At 37.9% G+C, this 16,365-nt stretch overlaps 1 protein-coding gene across 2 annotated transcripts in view; it reads left to right on the top strand.

Annotated features, from left to right (window-relative positions):
* BEND4 (BEN domain containing 4) overlaps nucleotides 1-13,715 on the top strand; it is a 35,949-nt gene extending 22,234 nt beyond the window's left edge. Inside the window, exons 3-5 of one of the 2 annotated variants that reach the window (XM_075930513.1) lie at nucleotides 5,214-5,305; nucleotides 10,016-10,256; nucleotides 12,671-13,715. In XM_075930513.1, coding sequence (XP_075786628.1) covers nucleotides 5,214-5,305; nucleotides 10,016-10,256; nucleotides 12,671-12,888 — 551 coding nt within the window. In that variant the 3' untranslated portion in view covers nucleotides 12,889-13,715. The remainder of the gene's footprint in view (nucleotides 1-5,213; nucleotides 5,306-10,015; nucleotides 10,257-12,670) is intronic. The other variant, XM_075930512.1, reaches the window with a different exon arrangement.
* Nucleotides 13,716-16,365: the final 2,650 nt, after the last annotated feature.

Genomic DNA, 16,365 nt, shown 5'->3' on the forward strand with positions numbered 1-16,365 from the left:
AGTAGGGAGAAAAAATAAGGAAAGACAAGAATGACAACATGAGCAAGGGGGTTTCAGGTGACAGGGGCCACCTAGAAAGTAACAGTAGGATATGGAGGTTTCAAATGAGGGGATGCTTTGCCAGTAGTTTTCCTGTGTGTCTCTGATAGTGTAGAGATTTTGACTGTCAATATAGGACAACTAGTCTGATCATCTATGCCCCACTTCTGCTCATGTGGATTCTCCTGCTCTGTGTTAACTTTCTAAGTGCTTTTCTCAGTGAAATGTGTACTGTTTTCTTATTCATTCATCCATCAAATTGCAAAAATACCAAATTGTCAGTAGTTTTTAAAACAAACATGCAAACCATGAATTCCTGGCAGATATACAGCCTTATTTCCCCAATACTGCTTTAACCTCTGACTTCTCTCATCACCTCTTCTCCAGCTTTACTGCACTCCATCACTTTTCTTCACAAGCTGATACATGCAACTCCAGCCATCTTTCAGCTTCTCCTCACTGCATCAGTTCTTTCCTACCTACACTATGCCTCTTTGAAACTAGGCTCCAAGATGAACATTATTCTGAGAGTGCAAGTTGTTACTGAAATAAAAGTTTGACAAAAATAATACAATGCAAGTTATTGAGGATACCTGTACAACTATATCAGGCTGAGAAGCAACTCCGCTTACATCACCAAAAATCTGTACTACTGTGTACTTTCTAAGTAGGGGTTTTATAGACATTGTTCATTCGACATTGGTTTTTTTGACATTCAATTCTCAATTCAGACATTCCCTAAAATGAAGGCTCTCTCACTTGTTCATCTTGGCCTCTGAGGATAGAAGCAGCAGCTAATGGGCTTAAACTGCAGCAAGGGAGGTTTAGGTTGGACATTAGGAAAAAGTTCCTAACTGTCAGGGTAGTCAAACACTGGAATAAATTGCCCAGGGAGTTTGTGGAATCCCCGTCTCTGGAGATATTTAAGAGTAGGTTAGATAAATGTCTACCAGGGATGGTCTAGACAGTATTTGGTCCTGCCATGAGGGTAGGAGACTGGACTCGATGACCTCTCGAGGTCCCTTCCAGTCCTAGTATTCTATGATTCTATGATTCAAGGTCCAGCAAACAGGATACCAGACACTTGCAAAATACATTCTCATCCAAAGATGGAATATAGAAGTCTCTTCATCTCTTTTAGGAGTAAGACCTAATGAAGATATTGTAGATATTGTGTTTGTGGTATTTAAAGAGAGTATCATATGATCTGAGTCATAAAATTACAATAGTGCCATATATCTTGTGAAAATGGCAGAGGAAAATGAGAAGTAGAAAGTAACAAAAACATTTAATTTGCAATGAGTATTACACTACTGAACAAGTCTTTGCCAAAAGGCAGACTTTAATACAGCTAGTTCCTTAGAATAACTGCAAAATCTTATTACTTTGATCAATGAACAGTGATGTTCCAACATCACCATATGCATGTCCTGTTTCCACAAAGCTTGTCTGCTTCTCAGTCATTCTGTGAATTTTGCTGAATATTCTAAAATACATGTTAACACCCAGTTTTCTCAATTTACATTTAGTTTCTTCAGAAATCCTTCTGCTCTTTTACTAGCTCTGGGCCATAGCCAGGAAAAAGTTTGGTATTTACCTGAGAGCTTTTTCCTTCGGGTTCTCCTGCCACCTTTATATGACTTTCTCCAAAACATTGACATTGTTCATTAAATCAAGATGGTGAATAAACAAAGTTGATCTTTTATCATCCTAATACTCAAGAAAATTAGAAATTACAACACTGCAGATGCTAGCCGAACTGCAGTGACATAAATTCATCTCAGCCCACAAGTTTACTGCAGATATTAAATCATGGCAACCAACTGTTGCTTCTATGGGGGCTTCTCTTCCACTGGCTATTATTCATAGTGGATTGTTTTTAAGGGAGGTCAGAGCTCTAGGTTATGACTTTAACTCCCAGAAACTAATTAGTCTAATTTAAGTGATTCTTTACGTTCACTGTTTTAGCAAAGAGAGTGTTCATTCTTAAAGTCATACTCTTTGAGTAATAAAAGAATGCCCAGATAACTTAAAATTGAACTATGGATGCCAAATGAAAGCTTTGAGCATTGGTGTTTCCACTGCCCTATTTGTGCTTTTGAAAGCTTAACATGTACTTTCTGAACCAGCATAACTGAAGAAGTGGACTGTGCCCACAAAAGCTCATTATATCATCTACATGTTTTGTTAATGTTTAAAGTGCTACTAGACTATTATTTGTTTTTTTAAGTTTAATCAGGGAAGTTTGACTTTGTGAACCCCATTTGGCAGTTCAGATATTGGAGAGATAAAAGGATGTTTGTCCCACAATAGCAGCAAAAGATACAGTTCTTTTAATAATGTTAACATCCAATTTGGGACTGAAAGCATTTCTACCTTTATGAAAAATGAAGAGTTTGTTTATTTATAAACATGAGCTTCAGCCAGTTTTCCTTCAGATTTCTGGCAGGTAATGGGAAAGCACCAGCATATCATTATCTGAATTTGATTAAATAGATGTAGAGCTGCATGTTATCAGCCTACTGATAACACCACAGTCCAAACAGGTTTATTGGCTGTCCGTAAGCCTTACGTATATACTAAGACCAGTGGGATGATAAATGTAATCCATTTTTGCCATTGTCTAAAAAGGTTCTCTCTTGTCTTGCCCTCCTATAGGGATTAAAGAACATGAGTCCTCCCTTTTTCCTTACCAAAGTTATGGCATCAATTCAGAATCCTTTCAGCTACTTTAGCAGCCATTAAACATGTGTGGGAACTCAACGGGAAGAATGCAAATGCGTCATACCATATCTCTTCTTCCCCTCTTTACTCTCCTAAAATAAACATCAGACAACAAATATGTTCCAAAAGATCCCCACATTGAACTTGGAAGCCTCAAGTAGATCAAATAAAATACCACAGTGCACATCAAACCCAAACAATATCCCTAACACACACATCTCCAATTTCTGTAGCGTAGGGGTATGCCTACACAGCAGCGTTATTTTGGAATAATGGACGTTATTCCAAAATAACATTATGTGCTGTCTACACAAGAAGCCCGTTATTTAGAAATACATTCAAAATAACAGGCTTCTTACTCCAACTTCCTGTCAACTTCGTTGTACAAGGATTAAGAAAGTCAGCAGAATATTGGTTTATTTTGAAATAAGTGATGTGTAGACAGTGACAAATTTTGAAATAAGCTATTTCAAAATAAGCTACACAATTTGCATAGCTTAAATTGTGTAGCTTATTTTGAGGTATGCACTACTGTGTGACGTACCCTAAGTGTCTCATCCCAGTCAGATAGTGAATCTGAATCTCATTTTCCTTTGTCAAGTAGAATAGGTCATGTTGGGAATTGACAAACAATGTGAAGAGAGATTCCCAGAAACATAATCTTATCCTTTAAAGCATCCCAGTTACCTTTTTAAAAATAGTCACTCTATATATCCTTTTCTCTTCCCTGCAATTAACCTTCCTATACACAAAAATAAACTTTCTCTGCCACTTTCTCTTCCAGATATCCAGTGCCTCATAATTCTCTCAGCTTACCACCAGACTTCTGTGTTCAGGTCTGAGATGATGAGTGGAATATTTACAGCGCATTTAAAGATCAACTACAATTTTTGTAACAGTTTTCTCTCAGCTTATCAATATGCTACAGTCTGATAGCCAGACTGGGAAGGGCATTTGGAACATTTGTTACATTAGTATTCTCATCAGCCCTTTGGAGGCTAGCTATGGTGGGAGCATTCAGCATATTACCAAAGTTGAAGACACTTCATAAAATTATTTGCATGTCAGCTAGGTGTCCTATAGTTACTCTAATTTCTTACAAACATCTTGGTAACTAGCAAGAATGGACAAATAGAAATGTCTTCATATATAAAGTTATCCACCTTTTCTTGTTCAGTTTCTTCTACAATATTGATCTGTAGTCACTACACTCTCTTCTGGGGTAATACCCTGGTGTGCTACCAGTGAGCAGGGAGATCACCAGAGAAACTGAGCTGAAAGCAGCTCACTTAAAAACCTACGTATCTCATATGACTTTATAAGATGATATGAGGATGCTAAGAAACTGAAGCTTGAATAAGTGTGCTGAGGTCTAAAACCCAGCGCAAAGTAAGTGTGTCTTTTTTTCAGAAGGTCAGAGCCCATAGGGACATCATAAATTGGGGCCAAGATTTTCAGGAATGAACAATGACATGAGAGCTTCAGTTCTGGGGTTTCTGGCTTACAATGCTTTGAAAGCATCTAATTTTCATAATATGCTGAGCACGCACTCTGAAAAATCAGGCCTCTTCTAGGTATCTCAGCTTGGACAACCAAAAATAGAGTACTAAAACACTAGCAACTTTTAAAAATCTTGTCCTGGACTGTTAGATAAAGCTACCAAGACCTCTAAGTATTTTGCCACATATAAGAACAACTCCTACAAAACTGATACATAAAAATGTTATTTATTATTATGAAAGTCAAGCATAATGCTATCAGTTTAATTCTCCCACGATGATTCGGACTCAGGAATAAAGCACTGTATTTAAAAAAAAATGCTCCAGACTTAATCAAGGATATGGCAGAATCTGCTTAAGAGAAACCAATAATTGAATCAGATCTAATTAACCCATCACCTCAGGAAAAAAGAATAGGATGGTGGTAACACTACTGAAATGGATGAATGTGTTTGATGGAGGAGGAAAGGAATGAACAAAAGAGAAGAGATAATACAATGTTTACATATTCTTAAATGTGTGCACTATGATCAGTCTGCAGTTCCAGAAACATTCCAGACTGTTTACATGTTAATACTCAATGTATGATGTAAGTCTAAGAAATGTTTTGTCCTGCATGTGCTTTAGGCTATTTACAGAGTGCAGAGATCTCTTTCACTGTCATCGATGCTGACCTAATTCAGACTTATAAGCATTATATTCTTTAAATGGAAAAACTCGTTGAGATGTAGTAAGCAGAAAACAAAATAATCCTCAGATAGGTCAACACAAAAAAAAAATATATCAACTGCTATATATTGAATGAAATGACTGCATAAGCCAAAAGGAGGGTTATTTTCCATTGTAAATAAATCTTATAGGCATTCATAACAGATCTTGCTTGACTTGAGCTTACTGTTTTACTTTGTGCTAGATGTCTAATATACAGTAATTGCACTTTGTTTCATGCAGTTCCCTGCCAGACTGTTTTAGATTATTTGAAGACTGTACTTCAGCATCACAACCAACTTATGGTACCACAGCCAACAGACCATCCAGCAGAGGTAGTATATGATGAACATAAGCCTTATATACTTACATTTGAAATTTAATTAAAAAAGAAATGTATAGGTCAATAAATCAGTAGATACGGGAAGATTATATTTACTAGTAAAATAGATAAAATCTAGCATTAAACTGTCATTTCCCATATGCCACAAGTGATTGGATTTACATAATACTAAGAATAATGGAGTAGTGCCACTACAGGCTGGACCTCCCTGGCCCACAGGACCTGACCAGTCCTGAAAGAGGGAGGTCAGTTCTGTTCCTCCGTTGACAGACTCCAGGCTTTCCCACGGTCCATCAGCTGAGGGCACCCCTTCTCCCGCCACAAAGCTCCAGCGGGGCTCCACAGCCCCAGGACTGCCAGGGTTCCACAGCACTAGGTTGGTAGGGTGGCTGCTGCTGCCTCTGCTGACCAGTGCCCTCTGGTCCAACAACAGGCATGGTCTGATGTTGTCAGAACAGAGAGTCCGGGAGAAGATCCAAAATTGTTCCATCCAGTGATGTTCACTCCTCTTCCCCATACACACTATACTTGTAATGGTTTGGTTTTTCTGATCTTTCCTCAGGCAGAGACAGATATTATAGTCAGATTTTAGATGTTTGAAATTGCAAGGTGGTTATAAGACTTCCTTTAGATCTCAAACAATCCTACATTACAGACTTTGCTCTCTAGCATTTCTAATGGATTCAAAACACAGTGATGGACATTATCAAAAAATGCTTGTCTCTGAGTTTGAGGTATGGGGGATAGTTCAAAGCAAGTGTTTTGTTACTGAAAAGTACTGCATTGAAAGCTTTGGCTACTAAGACCTCCACTTAGTCAAAGAATAAGTTTGTCTTATGTATCCACTCTAGAGCAGTTTTTCCTGATATTGCCCTATCAACATGTTTCAACTCAGAACTAGAAAGAATATGCTTGGAGAGGGGTAATAAGCCTTTTTAAAATGTCCAGAACTGAAGTTGACACCTTTCTTCCTATAAATATTTTCAAATACTTCCACCCTACTGTCTACCACCCACACAACTTAGAGGGAAGTTATTCTGAACTTCTGCCATCCAGACTTTTTCTCCCCTATACATGAAAGATACACTGCAAGAAGTGCACACTGCTCAGCTGGTCCAAACTGCTATAGCTCCTCTGAAGTCAGTCTGCATCATCTGAGAATCTGCCCCCAAGTGTGTGTGCCCCCACTTTGCTTCTCACTATATTTTATGCCAAGTGGTTTCATTTTATTGAAAGCTGCATTTATCGGCAATCGTTCACAGTAAAAATTCCAAGCTTTCCTTTTCCTTCTCTCCTTTTTTTGCTTAACTGAAGTTTTGAAGCCATTGTAAAAACTAGATGTTTTGTAACTGTCTATTGTGGACAGCTTGTTATAATGCGAGAGGATTTTGATTGAATTAAAACTTACAAAAAGTTTAAAAGTTTAATCATGTACAGATATAAACATGAATTCATTTGTACTTTGAGTCATTCCTCCAGTATACACTTGTTATATTTCTTGAGAGTGGATTTCTTTTTAGATTGGTTGTTCTTAACTACTGTCAGATGCAGAAAATGCATCTTACATTTATCAACAGTAATTAAAAAAATAATGATTAATAATGTTCTTCATAATACAATACCATTTATTTAAATATTTGGCAATTATTTACATTTTCAAATATCTTAATTTCTATTACAATATAGAATACAAAATGTTCAGTGCTCACTTTATTTTTGTTTACAAATATTTGCAATGTAAAAATACCTAAAGAAATATTTGTCATTTCCCCCATTACAAGTACACTAGTTCAATCTCTTTATCATTGAAGTTGATTTTACAAATGTAGAATTATGTAAAAAATCATTCAGTAATAAAACACTGTAAAACTTTAGAGCTTACAAGTCCATTAATTAATGCATTAATTTTTAATGTTTTTGGCAAGGAAGCATGTCTTCTGGAGTGTTGCCAAAGAATGAAAAGGCATACAAATGCTTAGCGTATCTGCCAGTAAACACGTTGGAATGTCAACTATAAAAGTGCCATGAAATACTTGTTCTCACGTTCAGGTGACATTGTAATTAAGAAGCAGGAACATTATCTCCCATATATATAAAGAAATTTGTTCATCTAAGCAATTGATTGAACAAGAAGTAAGACTGAGTGGATTTATAGGCTATAAAGTTTTATATAGTTTTGTTTTAGAGTACAGTTATGTAACAAATCTACAATTTAAGTTGAACTTTCACGATAAAGCGATGGCATTACAGTATTGTATGAGATGACTAGAAAAATACTCACTTTTGTTTGTTTTTTTACCATGCAAATATTTGTAATAAAAACAATATTAAGTGAGCACTGTACAGTTTGTATTCTGTGCTGTACTTGAAGCCAATATATTTGAAAATTTAGAAAAAATCCAATATTTAATATATTTCAGTTGGGATCCTAGTGTTTATCACAATTTTTTTTATTCACAATTAATTTTTTTTACTTAATCACTTGAATTAACTACAGTTAATCAACAGCTCTAATCAAGAGCCTTTTGCCCCAAGTGTTTTAAATACATAGGAATTGATGTACCTATGTCTGAATTAGAATATAGCCATTGTTTAACAGAGCACCTCAATATTACAGCCCCCTTTCACAGATATTGAAGAAAAATACACTAAAACACTGAAATTTCAGTGGGGGGATATGGGTAGGAATAGCTGGAATTAAGTTCAATTCAGTTGCTCAAAGTGTCATGAGCTCTTAGATGACCACATGCAATCAGAGATTTTTACACTGCAGTTAAAGACTGCACTTCCATCAGCACAATGATTTCCACTCCCTGCTAACTTTTTAGGATAACTTGTGTGTGCCTAATGAGTCCCCAATTCAGCAAAGTGCTTAATCCATACTGAAGGTGGCAGGATCACATCCAAATACTAACCATGCCAGATTTTTCTTTACTTGAGAGTGATGACAAGATGATAGTCCTAATTGGTGCTACTTGGTGTCAAAGGTCATTCTTGGAGTTTGTATGTTATGCTAGTACAAACACCCAGTATTGGTTTGTTTTCCTCCCAGCTTAATCAGAATTTGTATATATCTAATAGTTTAACAATTAAATGCCAATAGCCTAGAAACAGAGGATAACAAGCTTTATACATACAGGATTATGAGCAAGTTACTGATCAAAACTGAGGGTCACATATTCCCGTGGTCACTCAGTGGTGGAACTGGCCCATAGAGGATCACCTCAGAGTAAGGGTGATCTGGTTATACAGAACAAGCACAGGGGCTCAGTCCATTCCTCCTCCCTACTGCCAGCAGGGAGTCTCTGGGCCTGGTCTACCCCATCACAGGTACCATTAGGATGAATAAAGTGCCAAGGTTAGTTTCCAATTACCTTTGCACACTGAATCCAACCTTTGATTTTTGCAGATTAGCCATATACTATGACCCCACTGAGCTTTTGCTGAATTTCACAGATTTACTAAGCTTATAAAAAATCAAAAGTAATGGGTGTCTGATGCACAAATCCCAAAGTCATCTCCCAATAGGCTTTATAAACATGTGGGTGATGCTGGGGCGAGAGGAAAGAATTTTATACTGTATTTTAAAAAATTCACATTGTGCACTATATGTTAGTGAATAAATAGTGTTACATTAGGAGAGAGGGACCACAAGTAACACAGTAGAGTGCCCCAGATGCCACTAATTCAAAAGAGTAGCATTTCACTTAACACATTTTCTTATTGAACTCCCATTGAAAGTATTTAATGTAATAGTGCTTTTACAAAGGAGGCCTAATTTGGTGAAACAGTGCTAGATTTATAAGTTGCAATAAATGTATGCAGCTGTAAAAGTGAACGAGTCTCTAGGAAACTGTTTTTTAAATACCTTAATTACCTCTGAACGAGTCCATTAAAACTGAGATCTTGGGTTAATTAATTTGTCCTATGCTGTAGAATTTTACAGGCAACAAGAATTAAAGTAAATTTGTTTAGGTGCAGTTGACCAAAGTTGGCTTATACATGTTGTATGGGTTACAGAAATTAACATAATTAGTCCCTCTGCATCTATTTAGTATTGGAATTTTACAGTACATATAAATTATGAAGGCTAAAAGTAAGATATGTTTCCATTTGACATAGTGGCATTCGTATAAAGCTATAATTTGAATTAATGTGGCATTCATTAATAATAATGAAGATTTTAGGTTTTTTACAGTTCGGCTTTATTTTCTTTATATTTTTTCACAGTAACACAACTGCTGTCAGGTTTTAGGTGTGTTCAACAAAAAGTAATACATTTATTATAAAAATAGACTGTAAAAAGTCACTTCTGAAGTAGTGAACTGCCAGCTGCCTTAAAGAGACCCGTTTGATCACACTCTTCAAAGACATTTTTGCACATTTGAATAGATTAAGAAGGAAAGGTTATATTTAAATGTATCCCCAATCATTGGATCTCTGCAGTTTTTAGCTTACCTGTTAAAGTTCAAGATATAAATAACCACACACTGAAAAAGCATTCCTCAGACCTCACTGGGTCTTGTTATAGAAAATGCAAATGGAATTTTAAAAGTCCCCATTTTCATTGAGTAATTATTCACTTCTGTAGGAAGTTCATTGTCAGCATCTCAGCTAGTTGAAAGCATTTTTCTTTGCAACTAACATTATCTTTACTTATCTGCCTTGTAAAATAAATAATAGAAATATTTAATTTTTCCAGGGAAGCAAACAGTTGCTGAACAACTATCCTGTCTACATCACTAGTAAACAGTGGGATGAGGCTGTTAATTCTTCAAAGAAAGATGGAAGGCGGCTACTTCGATATCTCATCAGATTTGTTTTCACAACCGATGAGCTTAAGTACTCATGCGGCCTTGGGAAAAGGAAAAGGTCAGTGCAGTCAGGAGAGACAGGTCCTGAAAGACGTCCTCTGGATCCAGTAAAAGTAACATGTCTCAGAGGTACTGCATCTTTTCGCTCAGTGTCCACCATATGTGATCTCATTTCACCACATTGGCTCTGGCTCAGTATAAGCTTTCAGCTTACTGCAGCATAAATAGAGAGGTTTCTAAGACAGACGACAAAAGTAGTTAGACATATGGAAAAACTTCCATTTAAGGGGAAATTGAGGAGACTGGAATTGTTTAATTTAGAGAGGGGTCAGATAAGAGGCTTCATCATAAGGTGGTGTAGAGAAGGTAAAGCAAATAATCCTATTTATCCTCTTATACTGTAAGAATAGGGGAACATTCACAATTCATAATTAACCAGGGAACTGAATGCCTCAATATACCATTTAAGCCAGGAGCTTATTAGCCTTCAAAACAGGACTGGAAACTTCCTCTTGTGAAGGGGTATTTCATAATTGTTCACTACAGGGTTTCTTGCAAACACACTGAACAAGCTGAACTGGCAATTCCTATTTTGATTTTCTGAGATTTTAAGGCTCGTTGTCAGTCTTTATAATGGTCCACATAAAACATTTTAACTAGCTTGGTTTGAAGAACCCTTGGAATTAGTCTTGGTGTCTCCACAAATATAGTATCTATTTCATTCTTTTAATAGAACCCATCTTTCACAGCACTACATGTGCAAAAATCATTCAGAAGCAACTGACAACACAAAACCTATAAAGTTCTTACTAAGCAATGAAAAAAATAAAATAAAAGGGAAACACCAGAAGCAGAAATGGTTACATTTGAGACTGAACTTCTATCCATTTAGAGAAGTAATTAACATTGCCTGGCAGAGCAGACTTTTAATTGTGATATACTTACATAATTGCATAACTTATTTAAAGCATTACTTTGCATAAACTCAGACTAAGGCACAGTGTTTTCTGCTACACAAAAGATTCACCAGATGTTAAGCAACATAAAATGAATTATCAGAGCTTAAAGGAAGTGGGGACAATGCATTTCAGTGCAAGAGAGCGCTGCACTTAGGGTGTCAAGTTCCCTGGAAGCTAAGGACTTAAAAGTTGAAAAGAAGTGCATCAGGCTTTAATAAGATTTCTTAAATTTCAATTGGTAAATTATACATGAGCAGAAATGTAATACCAACTCTACCATCACTATACACTTCCTTAATTGCTAAGTCAGGTTTTGAACAGAGATAGGACCAGGGAGATAAGGCATTGGTGGTGCCACCTTCATATCTGCTGGCTTTAAAGGTTCTCATGTATACTTAAAGGCCAATGGGCAAGACCAAATTCTGGAACATAATTTGTTTTGAGGCACTAGACATGTAAAATAGATGTGTGTATCCATTAGTGCTCTATGGAAAAATGGCAATTCCATAAATAATTTAGAATCTTGCACAGGAAGTCAAAATGTCTGGGGTCTATTGTGCCTGTTAGATCTCTCCAGAGCAGTTTATAAATTAGTATGTCTTGAGTTGGCCTGGCAATGCAACAGTCAGCAATGCTTGGGATCCAAATGAGCCTCTCTAGCCCCTACCCATTTAAAAGCAAGGTAATGTATGTGTGTAAGGAGTGATCCTTGTCATTGCCCAGTGTTGGACTGAACCCTGGGGTAATGGCAGGAAGTAAGAACTACTTGATTTCAGAGAGCCATTTCTAACCAGCTTTACTGCCAGCACAATGGAGGACCTGTGAGTGCTAAGGAGAGTTCTTGATGAATTGGAGAGTTCTCCAGAACCATCTTTAAGTTTTTTTAAAAAAGCCCAGCATGCCTAAACTGTAGCACTGTTTCTACACATAGTAACCATTATCTTGATCAACATCCCAGTTTATGAAGCTGCATGCAAGGATAATTAAACAGCAAAGGACAGTATTGGTTGCACAGATTTATAGGAAGCAGAATGTAAAACAGAAATATGTTCCACTTTTGAAGGCATGTTACTGGAGTAGCTATGCCAAAAATCGTATGTCCCTATTTTCTAAAATATCAGATAGCTTGCAATTCATGATAACAGCATTCCCTGGCTGAAATCTGCAGATGTTAAAGTAGGCAGCAGAGGAAGATCATAAAGACCCATGAATGTAAGCACAAATACATTAAAAGTGTGTATGGATTACAGGCTTCAAATAAAATACATTTCCGATTTCATACCAACCTTTACATGCATTGCACACTATCATAAAAAATTCTCTTAATGTATTGGGGGGAGGGAGGGTTCAGCAAAGAGAAATTTCTCTGTAGCTGCACACACATTACTTATAGTGAAATAAGTGTGCCTAGAAATAAAATGGGTTCAATTGGCATTATCATGACATTTCCCATAAGATTTTATTCCTGTTTAAATAGTCACTCTAATGCTCTACTTATTACTTGCAGTGAACTCTTGCTAGTTGGGCAGTAACACTGTGTGCTACAAAAATAAGCTGTTTCGTATCACTGTCTGTTTTCTACAGAGTTCATTAGGATGCATTGTACTTCCAACCCTGATTGGTGGATGCCATCTGAAGAACAAATAAACAAGGTTTTCAGTGATGCAGTAGGACATGCTCGTCAAGGACGTGCAGTGGGGACTTTTCTTCACAATGGTAACTCATATTATGAGGGAATTGACCATCAGGGTTCACAAGAAGAAATCTTCAACAGAACTGTCCAAGAGGGATCTGTAGATTGATCTCAGTGGAGGGAATCTATACTAGAAAAAGAGCCCGTTAATTAGAAGATACTTTACTAGAAATACTTTCCTTGAAATCATTTAAGAATCCAAAGCATGTTTGAAGTCACACTGCAAACATTCCAGCTTTCCCATCCTGTCTCAGTGCTCCAGTCAACAGAGAATGATTCATTTCAAGGCCCATCTATGGGATCTCTTGGTGCCTATAAACTGCAAGCCTTTCATAGATTCTTGAAAGGAAAACTGCAATTTCAATTCATCTAATTCTAAAGATTTTTTTTTAAAGTCTCAAATTTCTAAATAAAGAAAAAGTTACTGTATTGTCTGCTGGCTGACATTGGGCCCAATTCTGAATTACTAGGCAGAACTGAACTCTGGCAGAATTCCTCATTACTATGTGTTATGCCTGAGTAAAGGGGTTTAGGATCAAACCCAGAGACTTTTGACAAAGGAAGTAGTCTTCTATTTTTACTATAAAGTAGTATAGAAAAATTATAAAAGTTATCTTAAAATGTGGAAGTTTCCATCTCAGGTTATGTACTGAAGCTCTGAATAATATTTCCTCTGTCTAGCAATACCGGGATATTAAATGTCCCTGCTAAAACAAGAGTCTTCATTGGCAACAGAATCCTTCAATTAGGAAATATCAAAACAGTAACAGGCATTTCTACACCAATAAAAATTTCTCTGTGTAATTGGTAGATACTATATTTATCTAAAATATTTAGGTAATCACTGCAGTTTTCCTAAAAATGAGATTGCTATACCATGAATTGGCATTTCAGGAGCCAGTCTCTTTATTTTGCAGCAGTATTTTATAGCTTTAAGGGTACATTTGCTTGTGCTATTGTTTGTGTTTTTTTCCTCATTGCCTGATCTGTTTCATGGCAGGTGCTGGTCCTAATGCTCAGATACTCAATGGTGCATAGAGGTAGGGATTCTGTAATAAAAGTCCAATTTATCCTTTTGGCTATTGGGCACTAAAGCACAGGTCCCGGACTGATCGAGAATTGTAAGCAAATATTTGTGATAGAAATGAAGCTGATTCACAATGGAATACAATATTGGAAGCAGATATCAAGGTAAAAATCTCAATTTACTGGAGATTTTCAGTATCAGATTTATGGTGCATTGTCACAATGGGACAGCTTTGAATAACTGATGCAATCTAGAAACATTTAACACCAAAGAACCAACACCCTCCCCCCTCATTTTTAGCCTTTTTCCGGTCCTCCTGCTTTAGGCGAGTCAGTCTTTCTCCATCACTACTGGATTCTTGAATCAGCTTTTTTTTCTGGAGATCATATTACCTGTTTAGACATATTGAACTCTTTCTGTGTGGGTGCATCTTCTCTATCTTTGATCGCCTTTACCTCTACCTCATCTTTGCCTGTTTTCCTAAGTATTTTCTACCCCATCCCTAACCAGGGGGCATGGACCTAAAGAGCATCTACTAACTAATCTCTTCACTTCTGCCCGCTATATGGGTGACTACTGGATGGGGAAATCTAGACACAACACTCTCCATAACAGCCATGAAGGGTGCCTCTGAACCAAGGTGCTCCTATAACTCCTACTGGATTGAGGATGAAGTACAGAGGCACCCTCCCATATACTAATTCCCCATGCAATAACTTCCTCATCTGTCTCCTGTTTGTCTGCCATTGTGAATGGTTTCTGCTGTATGTAGTGCCCTCCCCACTCAAGTCAGTGAGACGAAGCACATCATCAGCACAGTGCATCCATTGAGCAAGATGGATTTTCCTTGCGTCAATTAACAGGCTGTACCTGGATGGTTTTTCAGGAAACAGTCTGCTGTACGTACCTTTGTAGACACAGTCTAATACAATGTAGGCTTGCAGCCCCTCAACTTCCAATACCTCTTAATTTTATTTTTTTCTAATGTTTATAAGGGGATTTTTAAATCTTCATTTAACTTAGAATAACAAATTTAATTTCTAAAAAGTAAGTAGTAGTTTAATTACATTGGATGAGACCATGCCATCAGTTTTCAAACAGAATCCCTTACTGTGGTCAAGAGGAGGTTCTGCTCATAGATCAATGGCACAAGATGGTCCTGTTTGGAAGAAGCTCAGCATGTGTCTGTCCATCCACTGGACACACATTCTGCTATAGTAGAAGATAGTGGTCAGGCAGTGCAAGTCCTGCAGGAAAGTCTTATTGTGATGACCCTGGCCAGAACTTGGTAAAACATGTCAGCATTATACTATACGTGAGTATTTACAACCTGAGTCAGCATACTGTAAAAACAATATATGTATCATGTATTTTTGTAAACATTGTGATGGTTTATTTCAAATGCTTAATTGTATAAAATTAAAAGTGAAAACATTTCACTTTGAATAACAGAAAAAATATATCACTTCATTACCAGGTTTCTCTCAAATAATATTGTAGGAATTTTGTAACCAGGAAGCCTAGTTTTATTTTTGGTGTAAACAAAAGAGTAGTCAGGCTTCTGCCCTAAAATGCTGGTCTGACTTCACAATACTGCCCTTTCCTATTGTGCAAACTAACCAAATGTGTGGCCTGATCTATGTGTGTATGTAAAGACTGTTTCTCTTTGTACATGCGTTTTCAGAATCAAACCTATATATGCCAAAATTCTGTCTTCAATTGCATGAGTGCACTTAGCACTGAAGCAAACTGGAGTCACAGATGAGCAGAGGCCAGAATTTAGAAGTGTTTGCTTTCTCTCTATATAAAAAAAATATATATCCTGCGGGATGACAGAGTGATGTCACCAGCATTGCCCCACCCCTCAGCTCCAGGTAGTTCATCTGGTCCTTACATTGCTCTCCTACAAGAGGGGGTCATCTTAGGCTGCCGTCATCAGCCTCTGCCCCCGCCCTCTGGCCCAGCCACCTTCCACACTAACCAGCCTCTTCCCCCACAACCTGCAGACTCTTCATGCCATGCTACCATTGCAGCTGGTCAGAACAAGCCCAGAACATGCACCCCTGCCTTTCCCACTAACCAGCCTGTTCCCCCACAGCCCTACTGGCTGCAGCCCCTCCTCATGCCACTCCCAACCCCCTTACTCTCACACCCCCCAGCCAAGACCCACACCCTGCCCCCCTCACTCACTACCCAGATGAGACCATGCACCTCTAACCCCCTCACACACCATAGTACTACCACCACACACACCCCGGAAGGTTAAAGCGCCAGCACTGGCTTCCTGCAGGGGATGAGGAGGAGAAAGCCCCAAGGCTCTGCACTTGCTGCTGCTTTCCTTCCCCTTTTCCCCTTCCCCGGCTGGGGGAGCAGCAGTGCAGAGACACGCTTCAAGGAGGCTTTTCCCACTGCTGTTCGCCCAGCCAGCGGGTGGGAAAGAAGCAGCAACATCGGGGGAGCCTTGCAGCCGTCTCTATCCCCCTACAAGAAGCCAGCATTGGGGCTTCAACCTCAGGAGAGGGGGTGAGGCTGGAGCACCAGTGCAGGCTGGGGTGTGGG

Source organism: Pelodiscus sinensis, chromosome 5, assembly GCF_049634645.1.
Source record: "Pelodiscus sinensis isolate JC-2024 chromosome 5, ASM4963464v1, whole genome shotgun sequence".
Classification (NCBI taxonomy): domain Eukaryota; kingdom Metazoa; phylum Chordata; order Testudines; family Trionychidae; genus Pelodiscus; species Pelodiscus sinensis.